The sequence below is a fragment of the Oryctolagus cuniculus genome, chromosome 8 (genome assembly GCF_964237555.1).
Source record: "Oryctolagus cuniculus chromosome 8, mOryCun1.1, whole genome shotgun sequence".
NCBI classification, from domain to species: Eukaryota; Metazoa; Chordata; class Mammalia; order Lagomorpha; family Leporidae; genus Oryctolagus; species Oryctolagus cuniculus.
This window is the reverse complement of record NC_091439.1, coordinates 51451449-51472607: the sequence shown is the minus strand read 5'-3', so window position 1 is coordinate 51472607 and position 21159 is coordinate 51451449. Positions and strand designations below refer to the sequence as shown.

The following is a 21159-nucleotide window of genomic DNA, read 5'->3' as shown; positions in this document are numbered from 1 at the left end:
TCATAAATGTGTAATTCAATTGTGGCGGAGAGAATAAATCACAATTTCCTCACATCTTAGTGTGGAAGACAAACTTGATCTATGGTAATAGTTCAACACCTCATGCTAAGTTAAAAGTGTAAAAAAAAAAAAACCACTCTACACCTATTTTTTTTTTAAATACATGTATGCCACATATAGCCGCTTCACAAAAAGGTAAAAGAAATTAAAAATGGAAAAATGAGGCCATTACTTTTTCACAGATCTCATTGGCAGGTTAACATGGCTCAATACATTTACTGTATATATTTATTTTAAATATATATTGTCTTAAATCGTGTAATAATTATCAGAAAAGCTTCAATCCATCTACCATACATCCACTAGCAACAACATCTAAGGTGATTAGTAATCAACAAAGAAAGGTGAAATTAGAGAAAAGAAGGAGGTTTTTTTTTTTTTTCTTCTGCTTTAAAAATAGGCTTCTGACAACCATGAATAACTAACCTTAAAATAACGTCCATGGAAATTCCATGCACTATAACGCATTGCAGGGAAGAGAGAAACCCTCATGGGAATTGAGTCAACAAAGGTGAAATGAGAAGCACAAGGAAAACCCAGGATGTTTCCCTTTTCTTTTTGTTTTAAACCTGAAAATCCTAGCTCCATGGAGGAAAGTAATGATACTCAGACTCAGAGAGAAGCTAAGAAAGCACAGGTTCACAAAGGTCAAGTTCAGAACACATAAAAGAATGGCAAACGTCTGTGACATCCTCCCTAACTTTAGAAAAGGAGCTAGTGATGAAGCAGGAGAGGCCTTAGCATTCCACAAGGCAGAAATACGCGCACGCATCTGCACAAAACGCTGATCCGCTATTTCCTTGGTACTTTACAATTGCCCCAGTCATAAGACATGCTGCAGTGAAAACAGGGACTTATTCGATTCTATCACAGGTTTTAAGAATTGGGTTCCTCCAACGTAGTGAGGATATCTAAGTCCAAACTACTGCCCATTCTGGAATAAACACCTTTAAAATCTTCTTTACAAAATGTTTTCAAGCCCTGAAGATGACAAAAGTGATAGATTACCTTCAAAAGGCCTTATTTTTTATTGTATTCTTGTTAAATAGATTTCAGTTTTATTATTTTCTTAACACCACTAGCCAGTAAAGGAAGAAAAATAAAGAATGATAAAACAAAAGAAAACTTAAAAAGCAACAGAGAGGATACAGTGAGGAAAACAGCAGAGCTGAAAGAAGGGGAAAAACATTTCAATTAAGCTAATTCATTAGAACAGTGTGAGTATAGCCTAAAAGTGATCAAACTTGTAAATGATGTGAATTTTTCCAGTTTAAATGGTTTGACCAAATCACCTTGGCTTTAGATGGCAGCACATCAATCAGTTCTTGCTCTACATTCATAAGTGCTTTTGTACACATACCAACACACTTTAACTGTTAAACAGCAAATCTTTCAGTGAAAAATCATTCATTTCAAGCAGGATCACACAAGGAAACTGAAGGTATATATCTTTTGTTTTAAAAAAAAAATAAACCAACGAAAACCAAACAAACCAAAAGAGATTAACAGCAAAGCGTTCTAAAAATTTACATTTCACTTACAGACTGTCATTCAGAGAACAATAATATTTTAAGTCTGTTAAATCTTGGCATAAACAGAGAAACTTGATGAACAGGTTGTACTTGGAATATTGTGGAATTTGTTGTCTGACCTCCCCCTATTGTTTGCCAACAGTGATCTATATTTGCATGGAACATCCCCGTCATTGAAATGTAAACAATGTATAGGAAGGAATATATGATAACAGGATGCATCACGTATGCATTATATGTAGGACCTTCACAACTTCATGCACTCAGAAACATGCATGAAGAGGAGGAGAGGACGGCCCAGGGTTACCATCCAGGTGCCTTGAGAACAGAGAATGTAGAAGTGGCACTGTTGATACTTAACTGAAAAGAGAAAAGGAGGAGGAAGAAATAAATTATATTGTTTTACAAAATATCATCAACTTGCTTCAACATATATGTGACTGGGCTACAGTTTTAGAACTCTAAAGAAACTGAAAACACTACATATCAATGATTATCGTAATCATTACAAGATAAAATAAATACACAATGTCAAAGACAATATTAAAACATCAATATTATTTGTTCACAAAAAGTTAAAGCTAAAAATAAAAATATAGAGATACAGCTTCAAATCATTATTAAAACTAAATATGTATTTAAACACATATTTACTAGCCAAATGAACTAAATTAATATTATCATTTGGTTTAAACAGACTCAAAGTTCAAGCTTTTGTCATTATTGTTAGGTTCCTTGGGCACTAAAACCTAAGAAATCAGTTTATAAGCACTATAGCATTAAAAGTAGAGAAAACATGATTATTCTTTTTTTTAAGCAACAGCTGAGAGCACCACTTCTTAAATCTCTGATAATTTTCAGTGGTTTGCATGGAGGAAAATATTCACAACAATACTACACATATCTGAATCCTCTGAATTCATGTTTAAAATACAAATCTTTAAAAAAAAACACAGGCATGAATTTAGTTACAGTCAACTTTAAGTACCCTCTGGAATTACCTATTTTTGTGAGTTTTAAGTTTCAGCTTTACTTTGTTCTGTGGCCTGTCCTCATGGTCAAGAACCATCATAGTTGGTCAGGCACAGCAAATTAATTTATATATTAACCTCAGCCAAATGCTTACAGGAATTGCAACCTCTTGAAAAAAACAGTAAGACATCAATGGATTCTAAAGCTTAGGATAAATTAGGGCTAAATAACTGAGAGCTGTCTGAAAATGACCAGACATAATTGGCTTTTGATATGAGAACTGCAAGATTCTAAAATGACACAATGCCATGTGTTGAGAAATTTTTCTTTTGCTTCTGTTTACTACCTTTAAAATAATAGTTAGGATACAAAATGCGGTCTAACATTAGACTCAAGAGCTCATGCAAAATTTCTATGAATTTTCAAAGACCTTGTATGTTATTTCATTATATATATTGCAAGAGAAAATATCCTCAAAAGGAAGAAAAATAGCCATGCAGCTTTTCAGTCACTAGCTCCAATCACAAAACATCACGGAGCAGGATGTTACTTACAAGACCCACATGTGAATGGTTTTCAGGTCTTAGATGTTTTGCCACAAAGAGGTGCCTCCTGAGTAGTTTTCTTTCCCATTTGGAATACAAGGTGGCCTATTAAGAGAAGCCTCATTTAAGCCACATGGCATAAAATGAAGTTTTCTTAAATAGGCTCTATCCTATATACACTTAAGTGAAATCTAACTCCCTCGTACTGTACGAATGGAATCCCTTCTATGTTAACTGGCAATTTGTGCTGTACCTCTTTCTGGTAAAAAAAAAAAAATACACAAATACACAAAAACTGGAATCTTCACATTCCTTTTGTATCTTTCTCTTAATTACATAGCTATTGATTTGGAGATGAATTTTAATCTATTTTTTTTTTTGTCCTGGTTGACCCACTGTTTCAAATGCAACAGTGACACATAATTATTAAGGCTCCAGAGAAGGCCTTTGAAAACCACTGTGGAAGGTCATCAAACTAAGAACTCATGATGCATTCTCTAGAGTGAATTGACTTGACCAACCATCCCACACCCCCAAATATTGACAGGGATACTAGTGGGAAAATTTGGAAATAGATCAGCAGTGGGCCAAGCTTCTCAGTCCAAAGAACAAACTCTTCTTTTTTTTTTTTAATCCATCTTGCCCCACTTTCTTGATTTATCCAATTTCCCATTATTTCTACTCACTCCAGTTAGAGCCAGCATTCCTTACTCATCATGTTTGATCATATTAAGCTAGGATCCTGACACTGTACTTTTATTCATGATGCTTTTTAGCTTGGAATATCTTCTTTTTGTTCTTTCAATGTCTCCAAATCACAATTATCATTTGGCGGGAATTCTATATTTATACAAAATATACATTCAGGCTGTTATAAATAGTAATCTACATTCATCCCACTTCACTTTGAAGTTGATTATAACCACCTCATATAGTTTGTTTTTCCCCCTGTGGTTTCAGCAATTAGTTGCTTTCTAAACTAGAATATGCGTCCTTTGAAGGTAAGGTCTTTTACTGCACATTGAATCTGGCACAAGTGAAGGATCTAGAAGATATGCATTAAACATTTGCCACATCATTGACTGTAAAAGCAAACACGACCTCTGCAGTAGAGTGGTGAGGTGGGACAGATACTGCAATACCTGGTATTTGTCTTATAAATGCTATCTTTTACAAACTTGTCCTAATATCTATTACTGAGATCTAGGGCTTAATCCATGAAGGGAAGCACCTGGATAACATATTGGCCATCTCAGAAACTCTTCCCTGTGCTTTCTTTCTAATGCCCTTCCTTTGTGCAGTCACAAATATTTACCCTTACTACATGCACCTTCCTCATTTAACCCTATGAGCAATCAGCTTGGCAGTGTAGTCTCTAGTTTCTAACCTATCACATACTGCTCTATGGCAGGCTTCAACCCACAAATGGTTGATCTGATTGATCTTCCCAGAGAACTGTAGACTTTTCTCATTAAGACATTTATTTTCACCAATGTAACCAACCGTTAGCATTAAACAACATTTGTCATACTAGTAACAATGAAATCAATAGCAGGAGCTGACCACGGTATATTAACAAAGAAGTTGACAGCATGGAAATATTTACTTGATGGGTACTGTTGGCGAGCCTGAGCGATGAAAATGAACATTCTGCCACTTGCCATCCCGGCGATGCCATACACGGGTCTCTTCTGACTGCATTGTCTTTGGCATGCCACTGCCATCCATGTACTGTGTGAGCCTAATGTATGCTATGCAGGCAGCATCCTCCCCTACCAGATGGACATGAGGGTTCAGGATAATAGTGTGGATTGGTTTATTGCTTTTTGACAAAGCTGAAAGAGAATCACATGAAAATCAAAGTTTAGTTTATATGTAAAATATACCAAGATCAGAAATGACTTCAGTTGGGACCAATGAATAGAAATTCATCTACCAACTAATTACCTACGAAGTATTTGCACTAATTGAGTGCTGGGTATTATACAGAGAAAGTAGTAATGTGGGTAGTCTTTCCTTTTTCTGATTCCCTTTACAGGCCATCTGTGTGCTACTCTGGATGTTTTGATTGAAGGGAAAAGCTTGGGGCAATGTTTTATTTATAATGGTAAGTGGTCAGAACTGGAAGCTATAACATAGAGTTAGGTGCACCAAAAAACTTCTCCCTTTTCAATGATCAAACTGCTGTGGCAGTTGACAGGATATTCTTTCTATTAGTTCCTATTAATGAAGTGCATGCAACAAGGGACTTGTCAAGTTATCAAGCACGGAGACCACTGTCTTCAATAAAGGCTAGAGATAGCCTGAATTTGTTTCTGGATCTTGAACTGTGTCGTCATATGGCAAAAGCCCATTCCATGATAGTCCAGTTGTGATCATCTAGTAAAAATCCAAAATGAGCAGTGGACACAGAACTTGCCTCTGGTCCTAAATCTATTCCCTTCAATTGTATTGCTCTGACCAGGTTCCAACAACCCCTTTTCTGACAGTTGGTCCCTGTTCTAGTCACCAAGAGAAAGGAGGATTTAGTGCATATCATCTGAAAATGTTATTACTATAGTCACATGAAAAGAATACCCTATTATGAGGAATATATTCTTTTGAGATGTAATGATGTCTGCAGTGTTATGCAAAAATAGGTTAAAATATGAATAGACTAATGAGTTTTACTAAAGATGAGATGGTATCAACTGAATGTTGGAGGAAACATCAGGAGATGATGTTAGGAACTCTGTGTCAGGAACAGAGAGAACATGAGATCATTTATTGAAGCTCTGTTAGAGCAAATTTATCACATAATTATTTTCATTTGTTTTCAAATGTCTGGTGTATGTAAGAAAATTTAATTCGTTCCATATGTCTTAACTTCAAAATTGATGCAAAAGCAGGCATTCATGTAAAGGCCCAAAATTACTGGAAGTAAACTTGATTGTCATAATCAGAGCTACAATTTCTCTTTAATTCAATGTGATCTCACTGCAAAATGAGTGAATTCACTTCGTGCATCAAGTAAATATAACATAATGTCTAATGCCCTTAAGTGTAAAGAAAAACAGAAGGATAAAGGCAATTTCTGGCTTATACTTTTCTGAGTAATGGGAAGATTTTCTGCAGAAAAAAATTATTTTACTCTGAAATGTGGTTGTTTCCTGAGACCACTAAAATTCTTACAAGAATGGAAATATTTATCTAGTCATTCATCTTTGTTTATATCTTACTCTGAACTTAAGCAAGATAAGCACTGAATATGCTTCAAAGTCTGCATCTTTGTTGAATATTATGGCATGCTGATTGGCTTCATTTTATATATACATATATAAACACTCTTATAAAAACTTGAAATAACACATATTTGATAACTCATTTTGCTGGACATTGTGCATTCACAGGGGTGGGGTGTATTCAGTTGATATTATTTTTTTTATACAGTCAGATATTTTCCAAAACACACCAAAACTTTTAAGCCTATCATAGACATTTTTGTCAATTTTAAATACAAAAAAATTATGCTGTAAAATGCTGGATGAAGGTGAAAAATCTCATTGCAGAAAAGGGCAAAGAAGTTGCCAAATTTGAAGAAAATTCAGAGTGGTTGGAAAAGGCATATTATTAAACTAAGAATAAACATACCATTTTCAAAGTAGAATCGGTGAAAGTCCATCCCTTCCACTAAATTACCCAAAGCTTCAGGTTCAAATGCAGTAAGACCTGGGTCACAGATTTTTCTGTAAAACAAAAATGAAAATAACCAATACAAACATGCATTAACATATTGTATTGTTTCATATGTAAACATTCTTAGTTATCACTCAGTGAAGGAAATAACCTCTAAGAAACACTTTATTAAAAATATGTAAAATGTCTATCATAGACCTTGGGAAGGCAGGTTGAGGAGTCAATTCTAAAATGTCATTTTATAGAGAATTCTATTACGACTGGTTCAAGCAGAGAATAATCCATAATACTTGAGGAGTCTTCATTTCAAAATTTCCACTTTTTGTTTCCAAAGTGATTTCTGTAGTTCTTCCCTATTTTTCTAACTCCTGACTTAAGTTTATTATTTAAAAAAAATTCTCCAAGTCCTGTAGTCCAAGTGTAATACACTCTATAAATACTATAAAATCACATCTGGTTCGGAAATGAAATACTTTTGGAATAATTTTTAATGGACCACACCTTCTTTATTCATGTTAACCATCTGTATTGTAACTAACTTGAAGGAAGGGATCACATTCTATATTTTCTGGCAAGGTATATAAGACTCAATTAAGCTTGTGTTTAAAGCTTATGTTAGTTTTAAAAGTTAACAGGTGGTCTAAATGAACATCCTGGTTTTTGTTTTGATCCTAGAACTATAATTCAACAAAGGTTACATAGTTTTAAATATTCAGAGAAAGTCAATAAGCTTTCTTTGGAGAAATTTATAATAATTAATTTTTAAAAGATTTATTTGAAAGGGGAGTGGTGGTGAGAGATCTTCCATCCCAGCTAGGGATGGCGCCAAGGGAAGCCAGGAACCAAAGGTCTATCTGGGTTTCCCACGTGGGTGCAGGGGCACAAGCACTTCGACCATCTTTCACTGATTTCCCTTGTGCATTAGTAGGAAGCTGGATCAGAAGTGGAGTGTCTAGGACTCAAAGCAGGGCTCTGATGTGGGATGCCAGTGTTGCAGGTGGCAGCCTGGTTCACTGTACCACAATGAAGGCCCCTATGATAACAGGTTGTTAAAAACCTACTATGTAGTAGATATTCTTCTGAACAAGCAATTGTGACACAGTACCTAACACCAGAATGGAAGTAAATGTAAATTGCTTGAAACCAGATTACTTACAGACAGTGAATAGGAAAAAATTAAGATAAAGAAAATTTAAGAATAAGCCAGGATTTTCCAGGTGTGGGGAAGGTGGTGGATAGCAGGAAGGCAACAGGTGTGACAGTATACCACTATGAAAATGCAGGGCATATTTGGGGAATTATTGGGTATTTGTTTCATATGGTCAACACTGGGTCACTGGGCTATGTATGTAAATCCCTTTAAAACACAGGGTTGGGGGGCTACAAAATTGTTACTTTGGTTTGTGGTGATCAGGGTAGGCTTCTCAGAGGAAGTGACAATATCTGGATTTGACGAATTAGTGGGATTTCACAAGGAAGGTAAAAGTGGTACAAATCGTAAGATCGTTTGGCCTGTTTATCAATTTTCTCCAAAGTGTGTAACAGTGGATGAAGTCACATCTAATTTTTTTCTTATGCCACAGTGCCAGCCCCATCTCACTTTGACTCTTTTTTTTTTTTTTTAATTTGACAGGTAGAGTTATAGACAGTGAGAGAGAGAGAGAGACAGAGAGAAAGGCCTTCCTTCCGTTGGTTCACTCCCCAAATGGCCGCAAACAGTCAGCACTGCACCAATCCAAAGCCAGGAGCCAGGTGCTTCCTCCGGATCTCCCATGAGAGTGCAGGGGCCCAAGCACCTGCGCCATCCTCCACTGCTTTCCCAGGCCACAGCAGAGAGCTGGACTGGAAGAGGAGCAACTGGGACTAGAACCCGGTGCCCATATGGGATGCTGGCGCCGCAGGTGGAGGATTAACCAAGTGAGCCGGCCCTGTCACATCTAATTTTAAATTGAAAGTCCCCATTTGGAAGGAAACATTTCTTAATTGTTTAACAGAAATGAAAATTTCAAGAGTCTCATTATGGTTCTCACAGTGCAGTACTGTTCATAGACATGGAGTGGTCTTTTTTGAAGAAAGGTAGAGGTGAGGGATGGGTAGGGATGCTAATCTCCCCGGCCAGACAGGTGATGACAGGTGATATTAAGCTTACAGTCAAATACATATAATCTCTTTCCAAGGAGCAAAATGGGAAGAATACCGTTTCTATGGTAACAAGAATTTATTCTGCCAGGAGCTGTTATTTTCTCTGAAAGTACAGTTTTCGTTGTCAATATTAGTGAACAAAGTTTCTTACTTCCTTATCTCAGAACAAAGATCATTCACAAATCTTAGTGCTGCGCTAGATCTCTACACAGCCATCACAAATCAATATTTTCAAACGCTTTTTCTTTACTTTTGTCCTGATTCCTCCTCTTCCTCTTTCCTTCCCTCTCCTCCACTTCCCCTCCCTCCTTCCCTGCCTTCCATCCTTCCTTCCTCTCTCTTCACATAGCTACCTATATACCATCTATCTGTCCATTTCCTATCTATCTCCTGCATCAGGATATTTGGATTCATAAAAAAATGAATAAAGCTGCCCCTTGACATGCGAGAGTGTGTGCTGTGAACAGGTGTTCTAAGCTGATAGAGCTATAGCAGTACATTCCGGCATCCCAAACACCCCTAAGTAGAAGTGCTGTTGGATTACTTCTGGGCCTCAAAGTACAAAATCAGACCAGATTACAGAATTAGTGTATGACCCCAAGGTATTGCAATTCTTAAAGCATCCCACTTTATACTCTGTGAGAACACAGAAAGTATCCATTTTTTGCTTGCCTTCATTGCTCCATGACCCTGAACTAACAACAAAACACATCTTTTTAACATTCAACAGGAGAGTGCTATCAAAAAAGATTTTTTAAAAACAATACTTTTTTTGATAAACATATCATTCTAACATGATTAAAAAAGGAAAAATAGATAAATAATTAAGAGCAGGTTCTAAGGCATAGAGTTATAACATTTGTTTAACAGAGAATTGCTGTCTCTGACAATAAAAAGTACTCTTTAAAACTCTTGTGTTTACCATTTATTTTATTCCATGTGCATTTTATTAATTCATCTTAAGGAACTGACACACACATATATCTACATATATAGTTGTATGTATTTGTATGCATATATACAAACATTTAATTTATAAGAAGCACTCCTGAATTTTTATTTAGTTCTTATATTTTATTCTCTTCCATACTTTTTTATTTTTTATTTTTATTTTTTATTTTTTTATTTTTTTAACAGGCAGAGTGGACAGTGAGAGAGAGAGACAGAGAGAAAGGTCTTCCTTTGCCGTTGGTTCACCCTCCAATGGCCGCTGTGGCCAGCGCGCTGCGGCCGGCGCACCGCGCTGATCTGATGGCAGGAGCCAGGTACTTCTCCTGGTCTCCCATGGGGTGCAGGGCCCAAGGACTTGGGCCATCCTCCACTGCACTCCCTGGCCACAGCAGAGAGCTGGCCTGGAAGAGGGGCAACCGGGACAGAATCCGGCGCCCCGACCGGGACTAGAACCCGGTGTGCCGGCGCCGCAAGGCAGAGGATTAGCCTAGTGAGCCGCGGCGCCGGCCTCCATGCTTTTCATTTTACCTACTTATAAGTAATTATAAAAGTAATATCTGTTTATGTAAAATCGGGAAAGAACAGGAAAGAGAAAAAATTCACACATAATTTTACCCCTCAGAGACAAATTTTTTTTTGTACTTAGTAAAATCAATCTGTTATATTTCATTTAACTTTTTTGTGACTTTTTTTCTAATGTGGTTGGGATAACTGTGTACATGTACTTTTATATCTGCATTATCATTTATTTATTTATTATTCATTGTATTTTATTATTTTATTTTTATTTATTATTTTATTATTTATTTTAATTTATTATTATTTATTTTGTTATTATTATTTTTTTATTATTTCTATTTATTTATTTATTTCTGCTGCTTTTCCCAATTAGCAGGTATCTGGTTTGGAAGTGCAGAAGCCAGGACTCAAACCAGTGCCCATATGGGATGCTGTCATTACAGATGGCAACTCTACCTGCTAAGCTAGAATGCTGGCCCCTGTATCTTTAGTTTCAACAACACCATCATTAAGTTTCCAACAGACTCCTAGAAACTCTGCATAAACATCCATTATACTAAAGGCACCAAGGGTTACTTAATGGTTACCATATGTTGTACATATATATTGCTTCTATTTTCTCATTATAATGAACATGACTTGTGCACAAATCTTTGTTCACAAATTTCTGTCCTTGTTTAAATTCAAAATTCACTCTCGAGTTAAATTATTTCAAGCAGAATTGCAGTATTAAAGTGACCTTTATAAAAGCTTTTGGAGTAGGTATTTGGCTTAGCAATTAAGATACAGTTTGGGAAGCATACATTCATACCAAAGTGCTAAATTTCAGTCCTGGTTCCATTCCTGATTCCAGTTTCCTGCTAATGCTCACTCTGGGAGAAAATGGGTGATGGCTCAAGGAGGCGAGATCCTGCCACCCATGTGGGAGGCTTGCATTGAGTTCCTGGCTCCTGGCTTCAGCCTAGCTCAGCCCTGGCCATTTTGGGAATCTGGAGAGTGAAACAGTAGATGGGAGCCCCCTCTTTCCTTGTATCTTGGCCTCTCAAATAAGTCTGATAGTAATAATAATAATAATAGCTTTATAACTCCCTCCATCTCTGCCACTAGCATCCTGAAAGTCTGTCCTGATTTACACTGCAGCCTAAGGTGTAGTGAAGCCGCTGCCCACACTGCAGCTCTCTTTTACCCTTGCTGCTCTCACAGGCAGAAAATGCTCTTGTTTTCAATTTGCATATACCGAACTAGTGGAAATGAACATACTTTTATTATTGTTTTTGTTATTTATACTTCTTCTAATAGTGCATTATTTCTGCCACTAGTCAGTTCATGCCCTTTACCTATTTTTCTACTTCTCAATCTTATCTATTCAATATAGAAAATAACTTTTGACACATATCTTGCAAAGATTTTTCTAAGTTTATTGCTTGTCTTTCAGTTTTATTTTTGGCTTTGTAATTAAAGTATGCAAGTTTTATCTACCTAGGTAAACTAATCATTTTATTTTCTGATGTATGATTACTTTCCCAGCTGTTCAAGATCTTTCTGAGATCAGACTCAATATGTTTTTCATTTAATTGTTTTATTTGATTGTAACTGATTTTGTTCTATAATGTGGGGATAAACCTTAGACAGATTTGTATTCCCAAATAGCTAACTTACTGACCGTATAGTCTAATAAAACTTTATGCCCTATTTAAACTGAAGGTTTCCTTTTACCTGAGCCAAGCAATTTTCTTTAATATCCTATGATCCAGTAGTTTATAAACATTAAATTAAGCATCATCAAAACTCCTTCTTTAAAAAAACAAACACAAGAAAGAGATGCAGATAAAGTTAAGCTGTACTGGGTGAAGAGGGAAAAAGCTGCCTAATGTCTCTTAATTTCTTTTTGCCCCTGACCTCTGCAGAACTTCAGGAAGAAAATATTTATTAAACTAAAGCACTAAAATGCACTTTCTATTTGCTTCTCTGTTTGTTTTTTTGTTTGTTTGTTTGTTTTTGTTTTTTAATGTCTCTTTGCTCTTAGGGGTTGCTCTGCCAGGGATGGCTTACTCTCATACAGATATACAGGTAGTCACACATCTGTGTATTTACCAAGAAATCTCTGTCCTTGGATCAGAAATCAGTCATCTCTGAAATCTAAGCATATTTATTTTTCCTCTGGGGGCACTCAGTCACTTACGCCTAGAAATAAATTACCGTTGACAGAACTTGGTGTGAGATATACATACATTCAGACACACTGAAGAACGTATTAATATAGAAAATACATGTGTCATATGCTTGGAGCTAAAATAATTCTAACAGTACTCACGTGTAAGCCTCAAAATCCCCATTGTTGATAGCTTCAATCAGCTGTTCAGTGACCTTGATAATCTCTTGCTTTCGTGCTAAAGGCAAAGATAAAATGAGAATAAAGTATAAAAGCCATATAAAATATTACTGTGATATTGCTATTCCTTAAAAAGGGAATTAGCACTTAAGCTACATCCTTTGCAGAAGCTAGCATGGTGTTACTTTCTCCACAGTTTAGCTGCTTAATGTGCACCATCAGCAGCACTACCTCTTCTGGGACCCATCAGAAACACAAGATTCTCAGGTCTCAACCCAGACTAAAGATGCAGAATCTGCATTTTAATAGGACTCATCTGACTCCTGGCCCATTCAAGTTTGAGAAGCAGGAATAAATTTCATTCTTTAGAAAACAGAGGTCACCTGGAAAGTCCAGGCTACATGTTCTTTAGTTTTAATTTCTTTAGTCAATTTGAGTGAATTTGTAAACAGTTTTTATCATCAACAAATATGTTATTAAAAAGATAATCTTAAAACTTGTCACTCTAGTAATTCATTTCTACCTTCAGAGTAAAGCTAAGGCCTTGTACTGAGACATTCAACTTTATGTGATTATTTTCTGATTCTTATTGCTAAGCTGAGTCAACTCTATGGAACAGGATACCACACTGCGATTGGTGTGATATCTGTGAACTGACAGAGCCACACTTGAATCAACACTGTAGATGTAAGCAGATAAGCAATCGAAGCCCCCCCCGTATAGTTGTCAAACCCATGATGCAGTATGATTTGTTTATATTTATACTCCACTACTTAGAAAACAATTAATAGCTGGTGTGGCTAAAATCCCACCTATTCACTAAATTTTTTTCTAATTACATCTGCCTCAAGTGTTCTTTCCCTTTTTTGAAAGCCTGCATTACCTTGGTAACTACACATATGCTTTTACCTTCACAACTATTTAAATTAGTGATGCTTTAAATTGTTATTAAGGGGCTGGCATTATGGTATAGCAGGTTAAGCTTCTGCTTTTAATGCCTGAGACACCAGCATCCTACTTCCAATCCAACTCCCTGGTAATGTGCCTGGGAAAGCAGCAGAAGATGGCCTAAGTGCTTGGGCCCCTGTACCCAGGTAGTAGACCTGGAGGAAACTCTGGGCTCCTGGCTTTGGGCTGGCCCAGCCCTGGCCATTGTGGCCTTTTGGGGAATGAAGGTCTCTCTCTCTCTCTCTGTGTCTCTCCTCCTTTCTCTATAACTCTGCCTTTTAATTATACAAACAATAGATCTTTAAAAATAATCTGAAAAATCTTTTAAAAATACATTGTTATGAAACTTTAGGGGCCGGTGCCAATGCTCTCTTGGTTAATCCTCTGCCTGCGGTGCTGGCATCCAATATGGGTGCCAAGTTCTAGTCCCTGTTGCTCCTCTTCCAGTCCAGCTCTCTGCTGTGGCCCGGGAGGGCAGTAGAGGATGGCCCAAGTGCTTGGGCCCCTGCACGCGTGTGGGAGACTAGGAAGAAGCTCCTGGCGCAGCGCCGGCCGTAGCGGCCATTTGGGGAGTGAACCAACGGAAGGAAGACCTTTCTCTCCCTCTCTCTCTCTCTGTCTATAACTCTACCTGTCAAAAAAAAAAAAAAAAAAAAAAAAAAAAGAAACTTTATACACTATGTAACCTGTCTTCCTAGTTAAATGATAGCTCCTTGCGCGCAAAGAATGTGTTATTTCTATGTGTTTCCTAAAATGTTTGGCTAATGATTTTTTTAAAAGTAGATGTTCAATAGATCTGTGAGTTTGATCAACTGAGACTAATGATAATCTTCTTTTGATTTCAGAATACTGTTCTCTTCCTAATGAAATTAGTGCACAGAACATGTCAAGAGTTAGATTATATTGGGATGTTCCCTGAAAATCACCGAGGAAGGAGTCACGACAGTTACCTCCAGTACGTACTAATGAGGCAATGAAGCTGCTATCCATTATGGAAAAAGCCATCCTCTGGTTTTAACTGTCCATTGATTAAAGGAAACAGTTCGCAATTTTTATGAATCTGATCTTCATTATAATACGTTTTAACCACAAAATTAAATGTTTACATTCACGTTCAAACTCTGGTTATACAGGCGATAATATTCTCTTATTTAAAACTACGGGGCAAATGTTTGCTTTATTGGTTAAGCCTCTGACACCCTATATCTGCACTCCTGATCTCAATACCAGACTCCAGTTTCCTGCTAATGCAGATCTTTGGAGGAAGCCGTGATGTCCTAAGAAGGTGGTTCCTGTTACCCACGAGAGAGACTTGCACTGAGTTTCTGGTTCCCAGCTTCAGCCCAGCCCAGTACTGTTTGTTTTGGGCATTTGCAGAGTGAACCAGTGCATGGGAGTTTGTTTGCTCTCTCTCTGTCTCTCAATTGAAAAAAGAAAAAACAACCCTGAAAATCTAATGTCACTTCATTGAGATGAGACTACTTCATAACAAATGCAAGTTATAGACTGTTATATAAATTATTAACTGTCATTAAATGATTGGTAATATAATCATTAATAATTATCAATAATATAAAAAATACAGGTTAGGTTTCATGTTTGGTTACATAATTAACTTTCATTTATATAAAATAACAGAATATGGGGTTTCTTAGCTGTTCCACATATTCATAGCATTTCTTGCTCCTTTTCATTTGACTGACGAATACTGATAATATAGTCAACCTCCTACCATTCTAACAGAAGTAGTAGCAGGGAATAATTCTGTAACAGGGATGCTGCCCATGGCACATTTTAGCTTAATTTACTTAGGCAATAGGTGATTCATCTGTCTGTGGCCTTAACAGCATGAAGCTTTGGCAAAGACTCATGACAGCTGACCCAATTTCAGAAGATAAAGGACATCAGTGAGGAGCAGCTCAGAAAAGGGGGTTTCAAAAATGTGACTATTAAAACATCCTCCCCATCGAAAATCCTCATTTAAAACTAACAGATTTTTAGTGTGCCACAAGGTTGACAGGGAAACAAAACTATGCCAATAGTTTTCATTCCCATCAGTGATAGAAACAAAAGAAAAAAAAAAGCGGAGATGAGAAAAGCTGAGCGTTAAGATCAACATCCTTTGTGGACCTCATTAAGCTCCGAGTTCAGGAGCACTTCCTGAAGTTTCTGAAAGTCTACAAATTTCTTCCTCAGCATAATATGGAATTAGAAACTTTAGGCCAACTCTCACTCTTTGAAACACTGTGTAATTAGCTCCTTAGCCCTTCAATACTTTGCATGCCTCAACTGGCTTTCATTTTGTCCTGCATAATTGCAGCAACACAAATTGCCTTCTGTCTTGGTATTTATGCTCAGGAACAATGGCTCTGTAGCCCACAGGACAGCAAATGGGAGTGAGTGAGCATGCTTCTGTGCTGCCTCATCATAAAAGTAATGTGACTCTCTTGGAGGAGTGGTTGGAAGTCAGGAATCTTCTGAGTGTTTATTTCCCTGGGGCAAAGGAGCTGTGGTGAGTCAGGGGCAGGTGGCACATGACAGCTGACTCTTTAAAGAAAAGTAGGAGGCTGAAAATGAATCATTTGTATATAGGCGTCAGCTTGTGGTTGGAAGTGTTGCCAGAAGCCCAGGGTCTGGTCCAGAAGAAGAGAGTGGGCTTGGTGCCAGCTGGCTCTTCTCTTCTCAGCGGTGAGGATAAGGGACAGTCACTGCCACGTGCCTGGATAGTTGTGCTCTGCACGGAGGGTCCCCTCTCAGCTGGCTTCCCCTCTTTCTGAACATTAAGTAATGACCACTCCACAAGTCAAAGTGGGACACCCTGTGATGTGACACTGATTACACCAAGAGGAGGGGAGAGTGCACCAGTAAGACATTCCATGAATACCAGAAACTACTTCTACCCATACCTAGCCACTTATTCATAGGGTGCATGCTGATCGCCGAGCAGTTTTAGTTCCAGAATTGAGGGGCTCAAGCCTACACCTAGTGGATTCAAAGTAGTTTCTGGTGTTTTTCAGATTCATAGGGAAAGGGAGAAGAGAAAAGAAATTGGGGTCAGGGGTAGGGCGTGGGGAGGAAGGAATGTTCCAGATTCTGGGTGCAGACACTTTCCTTACAATCAGGCAAAGGAATGGGGAACTTTCTCACATTGAAATTCTTGTAATTTTTTTGCTCTTTTATTGTTCCAAAGAGGCCTGGATGAATAAGATAAGGGTATGAATGACCCCAGTGTTTGGAAAAACAAAAATAAAAACAAACCAAGAAAGGATAATAATTATGTAATAAAATAATATCAGTTTCAACATTTCCTCAAACATTATCAGATTTCATTATCATGACAATGATCTGAGATAGGGAAATAAACATAGGTTCAGAGACTGCAGGCATTGCCCTAAGGTATGCAGAGTGCTCATTACAGCTTTTCAACACCTCCGAATCTTTCTACCTTTCACTCAACTGTCCTTGCTTTTCTCACCACTGGTCGGATTTCACTCTCATTTGCCCTGTTATCTTTCTCTACCAGGATGTTAAACATATCAATTTCTTTTGAAAGCTTATTGAGACCCTTTCCTTAACCTCACATTGTATCCAAGAGCCCTTGTTTACACCAATATTTTAAATTGTCCTCTATATCCTGTCTAAGGACACAATTACAACTTAGCTTCAAGATCTTAATTGGTTTTATTTTTGATTATAGAATCAGACAACACTCAGCGGTTGAGCTTGGTTTTGTTAGAAAAGGACAGAAGAAAACAGAAACAGAAAGTGGATTGGTCTTTTCAAAGTTACCTTTGTTGTACGGAACAAGGAGACGGAATAATAGAAAACTGATTGGTTTTACATCAGGTTACTACCAGCTACCTTTTCTTGTATAAAGATTAAGGCAGAGGGAATTTCATTATGCCAACTGAAATTGGCCTGTGTGGGAAATTTAACTGTTAATTCTGTAATCCTGATTTTTTTGGTAGGTCAGATAATTAATTTAGTTTCAGCTTGGTGACTTGCAGCTTTAGAGTGAGTGACTCCATATTTTTAGCCTGGTCTAGAATAGGAGCTTAGTCCCAAACAATGGCCTCCTGTAATTCTTACTGAACAATCTCAATGGCTCCCCAAATTGTAACCTCCTTCCTAGACATTTCCTCCAGATCTGTGTGTCAAGGCTTGATCTGGAATCTCCACTTGGCTCTCTCAAGTATACGCAGACTCAACGCACCCTGAGCTGGGTGTACGATCTTCCACTCCTGGAGACCTACGTGCCCTTCCAGAGACCTCTGTCCTTGTGGACAGCAACAGCATCTTCCAATTTCACAAGACAGGAATAAGCCCATGAATCATCTTTAATTCCTTTACTATTGCTCTCATTTAATCCATCAAGTCCTGTTGATTTTGTGTTTCAAATATCTTACACATCACTCTTTTCTTCTTCTTCAGTCCCTCCCTGTGTTTGGCACTCATCATTCCTTGTCTGGGTTCTGAACAGCCTTCCCCCTTGTTGTTTACGTAATTAGGTTTGTTCTTTACCATCCTGTTGTTTATGATACAGCCGGATTATTATCTCTTCAGATAATATCCTAATGCCTTCTGAAGTCTTCTGAAATCTTCTATTTGCTCTCAGAATATGCTTCTGAAGAGAGATGACAAAATCTTGCATACTCTAGACCCTGCTCATCTCACCTTTAACCTCTCTGATCTACCCATGCTGCCCTGTTTCCGCAATTCAAAAGGACCTGCTTCCTCCTCTAACCAGCCCTTCAAATATGCCATCCTCTCTTCCTGGGGAAGTGGCCCATGTCTTTGCTTTTACTTTTTTTTAATCACATCTCAGCTCAACTATTTTCTCTTTATAAATCTTTTCCCTGTGTCTCATTTAATATACCTCTATTATATATGAGATTATATAATATAAACATGCAATATACATTATAAATATCTATATTTGTGTATAATTGATGCTTTTTCTCTATTACTGTAATGGCTAAATATTATACTACTGTACTGTCATAGTACACGGCATATGGGAACTGTCCAGTAAACACATGAATGAATAGTGGGTCCCTGATACACTCAACTGGTTTCTGATTCCTAATCCAAGGTAAAGGGCAGTAAAACTCACTGAAGGGCAATAAAGCTCACTACAGGATATGTTACCCCTCTCCCTCATTTCCTCTCTTTGAGGCCACTGGTGCAGGAACCAAGCTTAATCTCCCCCAGACTCCTTGCAAAGCAGCTGGCAAAACAGATAAGCCGCACTGGGCAGCTTTGAAATAGGTAAGAAAGAAGCCAAAGCTCCAATGTCTTTGTTTTAAAGGTCTTCCTTCTCAGTTTTTTCCAGATTTATTTCTTGATTCTTTTTGTCCTTTGGGGCTTCTATAGAACCTGGTCTGTAGCCATACTGGGGGTTTATTCTTCCTCACTTAGTTCTGGCACTTTGACAACTCTGTGCCTTTTTTCCCACTCTTCCTTCTTTCTGGAAACTCTCCCTCTTCATCCTGGAAATCTCTTTCTACACCTGCTCAAACTAAACCTCTTCTGTATCCCAAGCACTTAAGACCTAGCTGCTTTATTGTCCTGCCATCTTTCTGCATTATCACAGGATGCTGATAGCGCTGTCAAGTTCTGACCATTTTGTACTTTGAACACCTAGTACTGAATCAATGTTTGTAAATGCATGCACCTGTGAATAAACAATAGGCAATACACATCAAATATGGTACACATTTTAAAACATTAGATAAATGCAAAGTATGTAGATGGTGACTATGTGTGATAAGAGTCTGGATGAGACTGTGCTGAGAAGTCATTCTTGGAGCTTGAATAGTTTAGAGTTGGCAAAAGGCCATAACAAAGGAGGATCCAGTGTTTTAGACAATGGAACAACAACAGATTTAATTTGTAAAGGTTTAGTAAAGTAGATATTTCCAGTCAATGTTTAAGCTTAGTGTTTCTTTTCAAGACAGTGGAATGAAAACAAATATCCTAGTTATCTGAGCTTGAGATTTCTGCTGTATATATTTTAGATTAATCAGTTTATCTGGTGTGAAACTGCTTGATAAAACCTATTTGGAGTTTACATGCCAACAATGAAACTTAGACTAGAAAATGAACGGAAATTTATACCTGCAAATAGATTTTACTAGGATGTTTGTCAAGTGCCATATATTGAAACTTAGTGAACTGTGTCTAGAGATACAATTCAATGATCGCAAGTTGAACAATTAAAATTGCTATTTAGTGCTTTTTGGGGGTATAGCAGTTTAGCAATTCTGATCATTCACTGTTTCTTGATATGCACAGTTCTACTTAATTAAACTTCTTCTTGTATTTCTCAGAAGTATTTAGTATTTGGCAGCCAGAGACTTGAAGGACAAAGAGGCTAAATGACTTGTTGGAGTCATCCCGCAAATTCAGAAGCTATACCAGGGTGGCAGCTGTATTTGCTTGAGGTGCCCAACTCCTGTTTAATTCACTGATCTATGTTCCTTTCCGTCCCACAGCGCTTAGTTCAATATTTTGAAATCGTAGTCTTAAATGAACTACCTAAATGCTTTTTAACTTAGATGGGCAAGGTGACTATTTAATTACTAGGCCAGGGTTGTACTTACTTATTATACCAGTTTCACACAAGTGGGTGTCTCAGGGCTGTATTGTCTTTTTCCATGCTGCCATTAACAAAAATAACACTTGGGAATAGTTGTCTTAAGTGAATACACAAGATCATTTTCATGCTCTTAGTAGTTTTACAGAAAATGGTGTCTATCAAATCAGCTATGTTTGGCATTCCCTGTGCAATTAGCGGTTTGTTTCTTAGTGACTTCATTTTTTACTTCACCAATCTTTGTAATAGTTAATGCTGAAAAGAATAATTTCCAATATTCTAATATTCTGGCTTCTAAAATCAACCAATTGAAGACTCTAGGGCTGAGTGATTTAATAATCTAAAACATTTTATTAAATGTAGGGCCTGCAATTACCAAATTTCTATTCAAGAATGCCTTTAAGAAATTACTGTAAAGCTCATGAAGTCATTTCTTCAATAAAGTCAACTATTCAGCTTTTTCATCTGTAGTAGCCCTCAAGATTAAACAAAATAAATTACTGAAATCATCTTTGCACTTTCCTCTATAATGTAGAGTAGTCTCAAAGTATAAAATCTTAGTTATGGTTTGGTGTTGTAGCATACCAGCAATATCAGCATCCCATATGGGAGGTGGTTCGTGTCCTGGCTGCTCCACTTCCAGTCTTGCTCCCTGCTAATGTGCCTAGATGATGTCCCAAGTGTCTGCACTCCTGCACCACCCATGTAGGAGACCTGCAGAAAGCTCCTGGCTCTTGGTTTTGGTCTAGTTCAGCCCTGGCCCTTGTGGCCATCTGGGAAATGAACTCATGGATGGAAGGTCTTTCTCTCTGTGTCACTGACTTTCAAATAAATAAATCTTTAAAAAAAACAAGACTTTAGTTGATTAGAGAAAAAGTACTATTAGTC

General features: G+C 37.4%; 1 protein-coding gene across 1 annotated transcript in view; it reads right to left on the bottom strand.

The window, feature by feature from the left end:
• Nucleotides 1–443: 443 nt before the first annotated feature.
• Nucleotides 444–21159, bottom strand: part of CAMK2D (calcium/calmodulin dependent protein kinase II delta) — a gene marked incomplete in the record, with an annotated part of 312777 nt that continues 292061 nt past the window's right edge. The window contains 5 exon segments of the mRNA NM_001099954.1: nt 444–1952; nt 3119–3214; nt 4716–4944; nt 6740–6834; nt 12711–12786. Coding sequence (NP_001093424.1) covers nt 3148–3214; nt 4716–4944; nt 6740–6834; nt 12711–12786 — 467 coding nt within the window.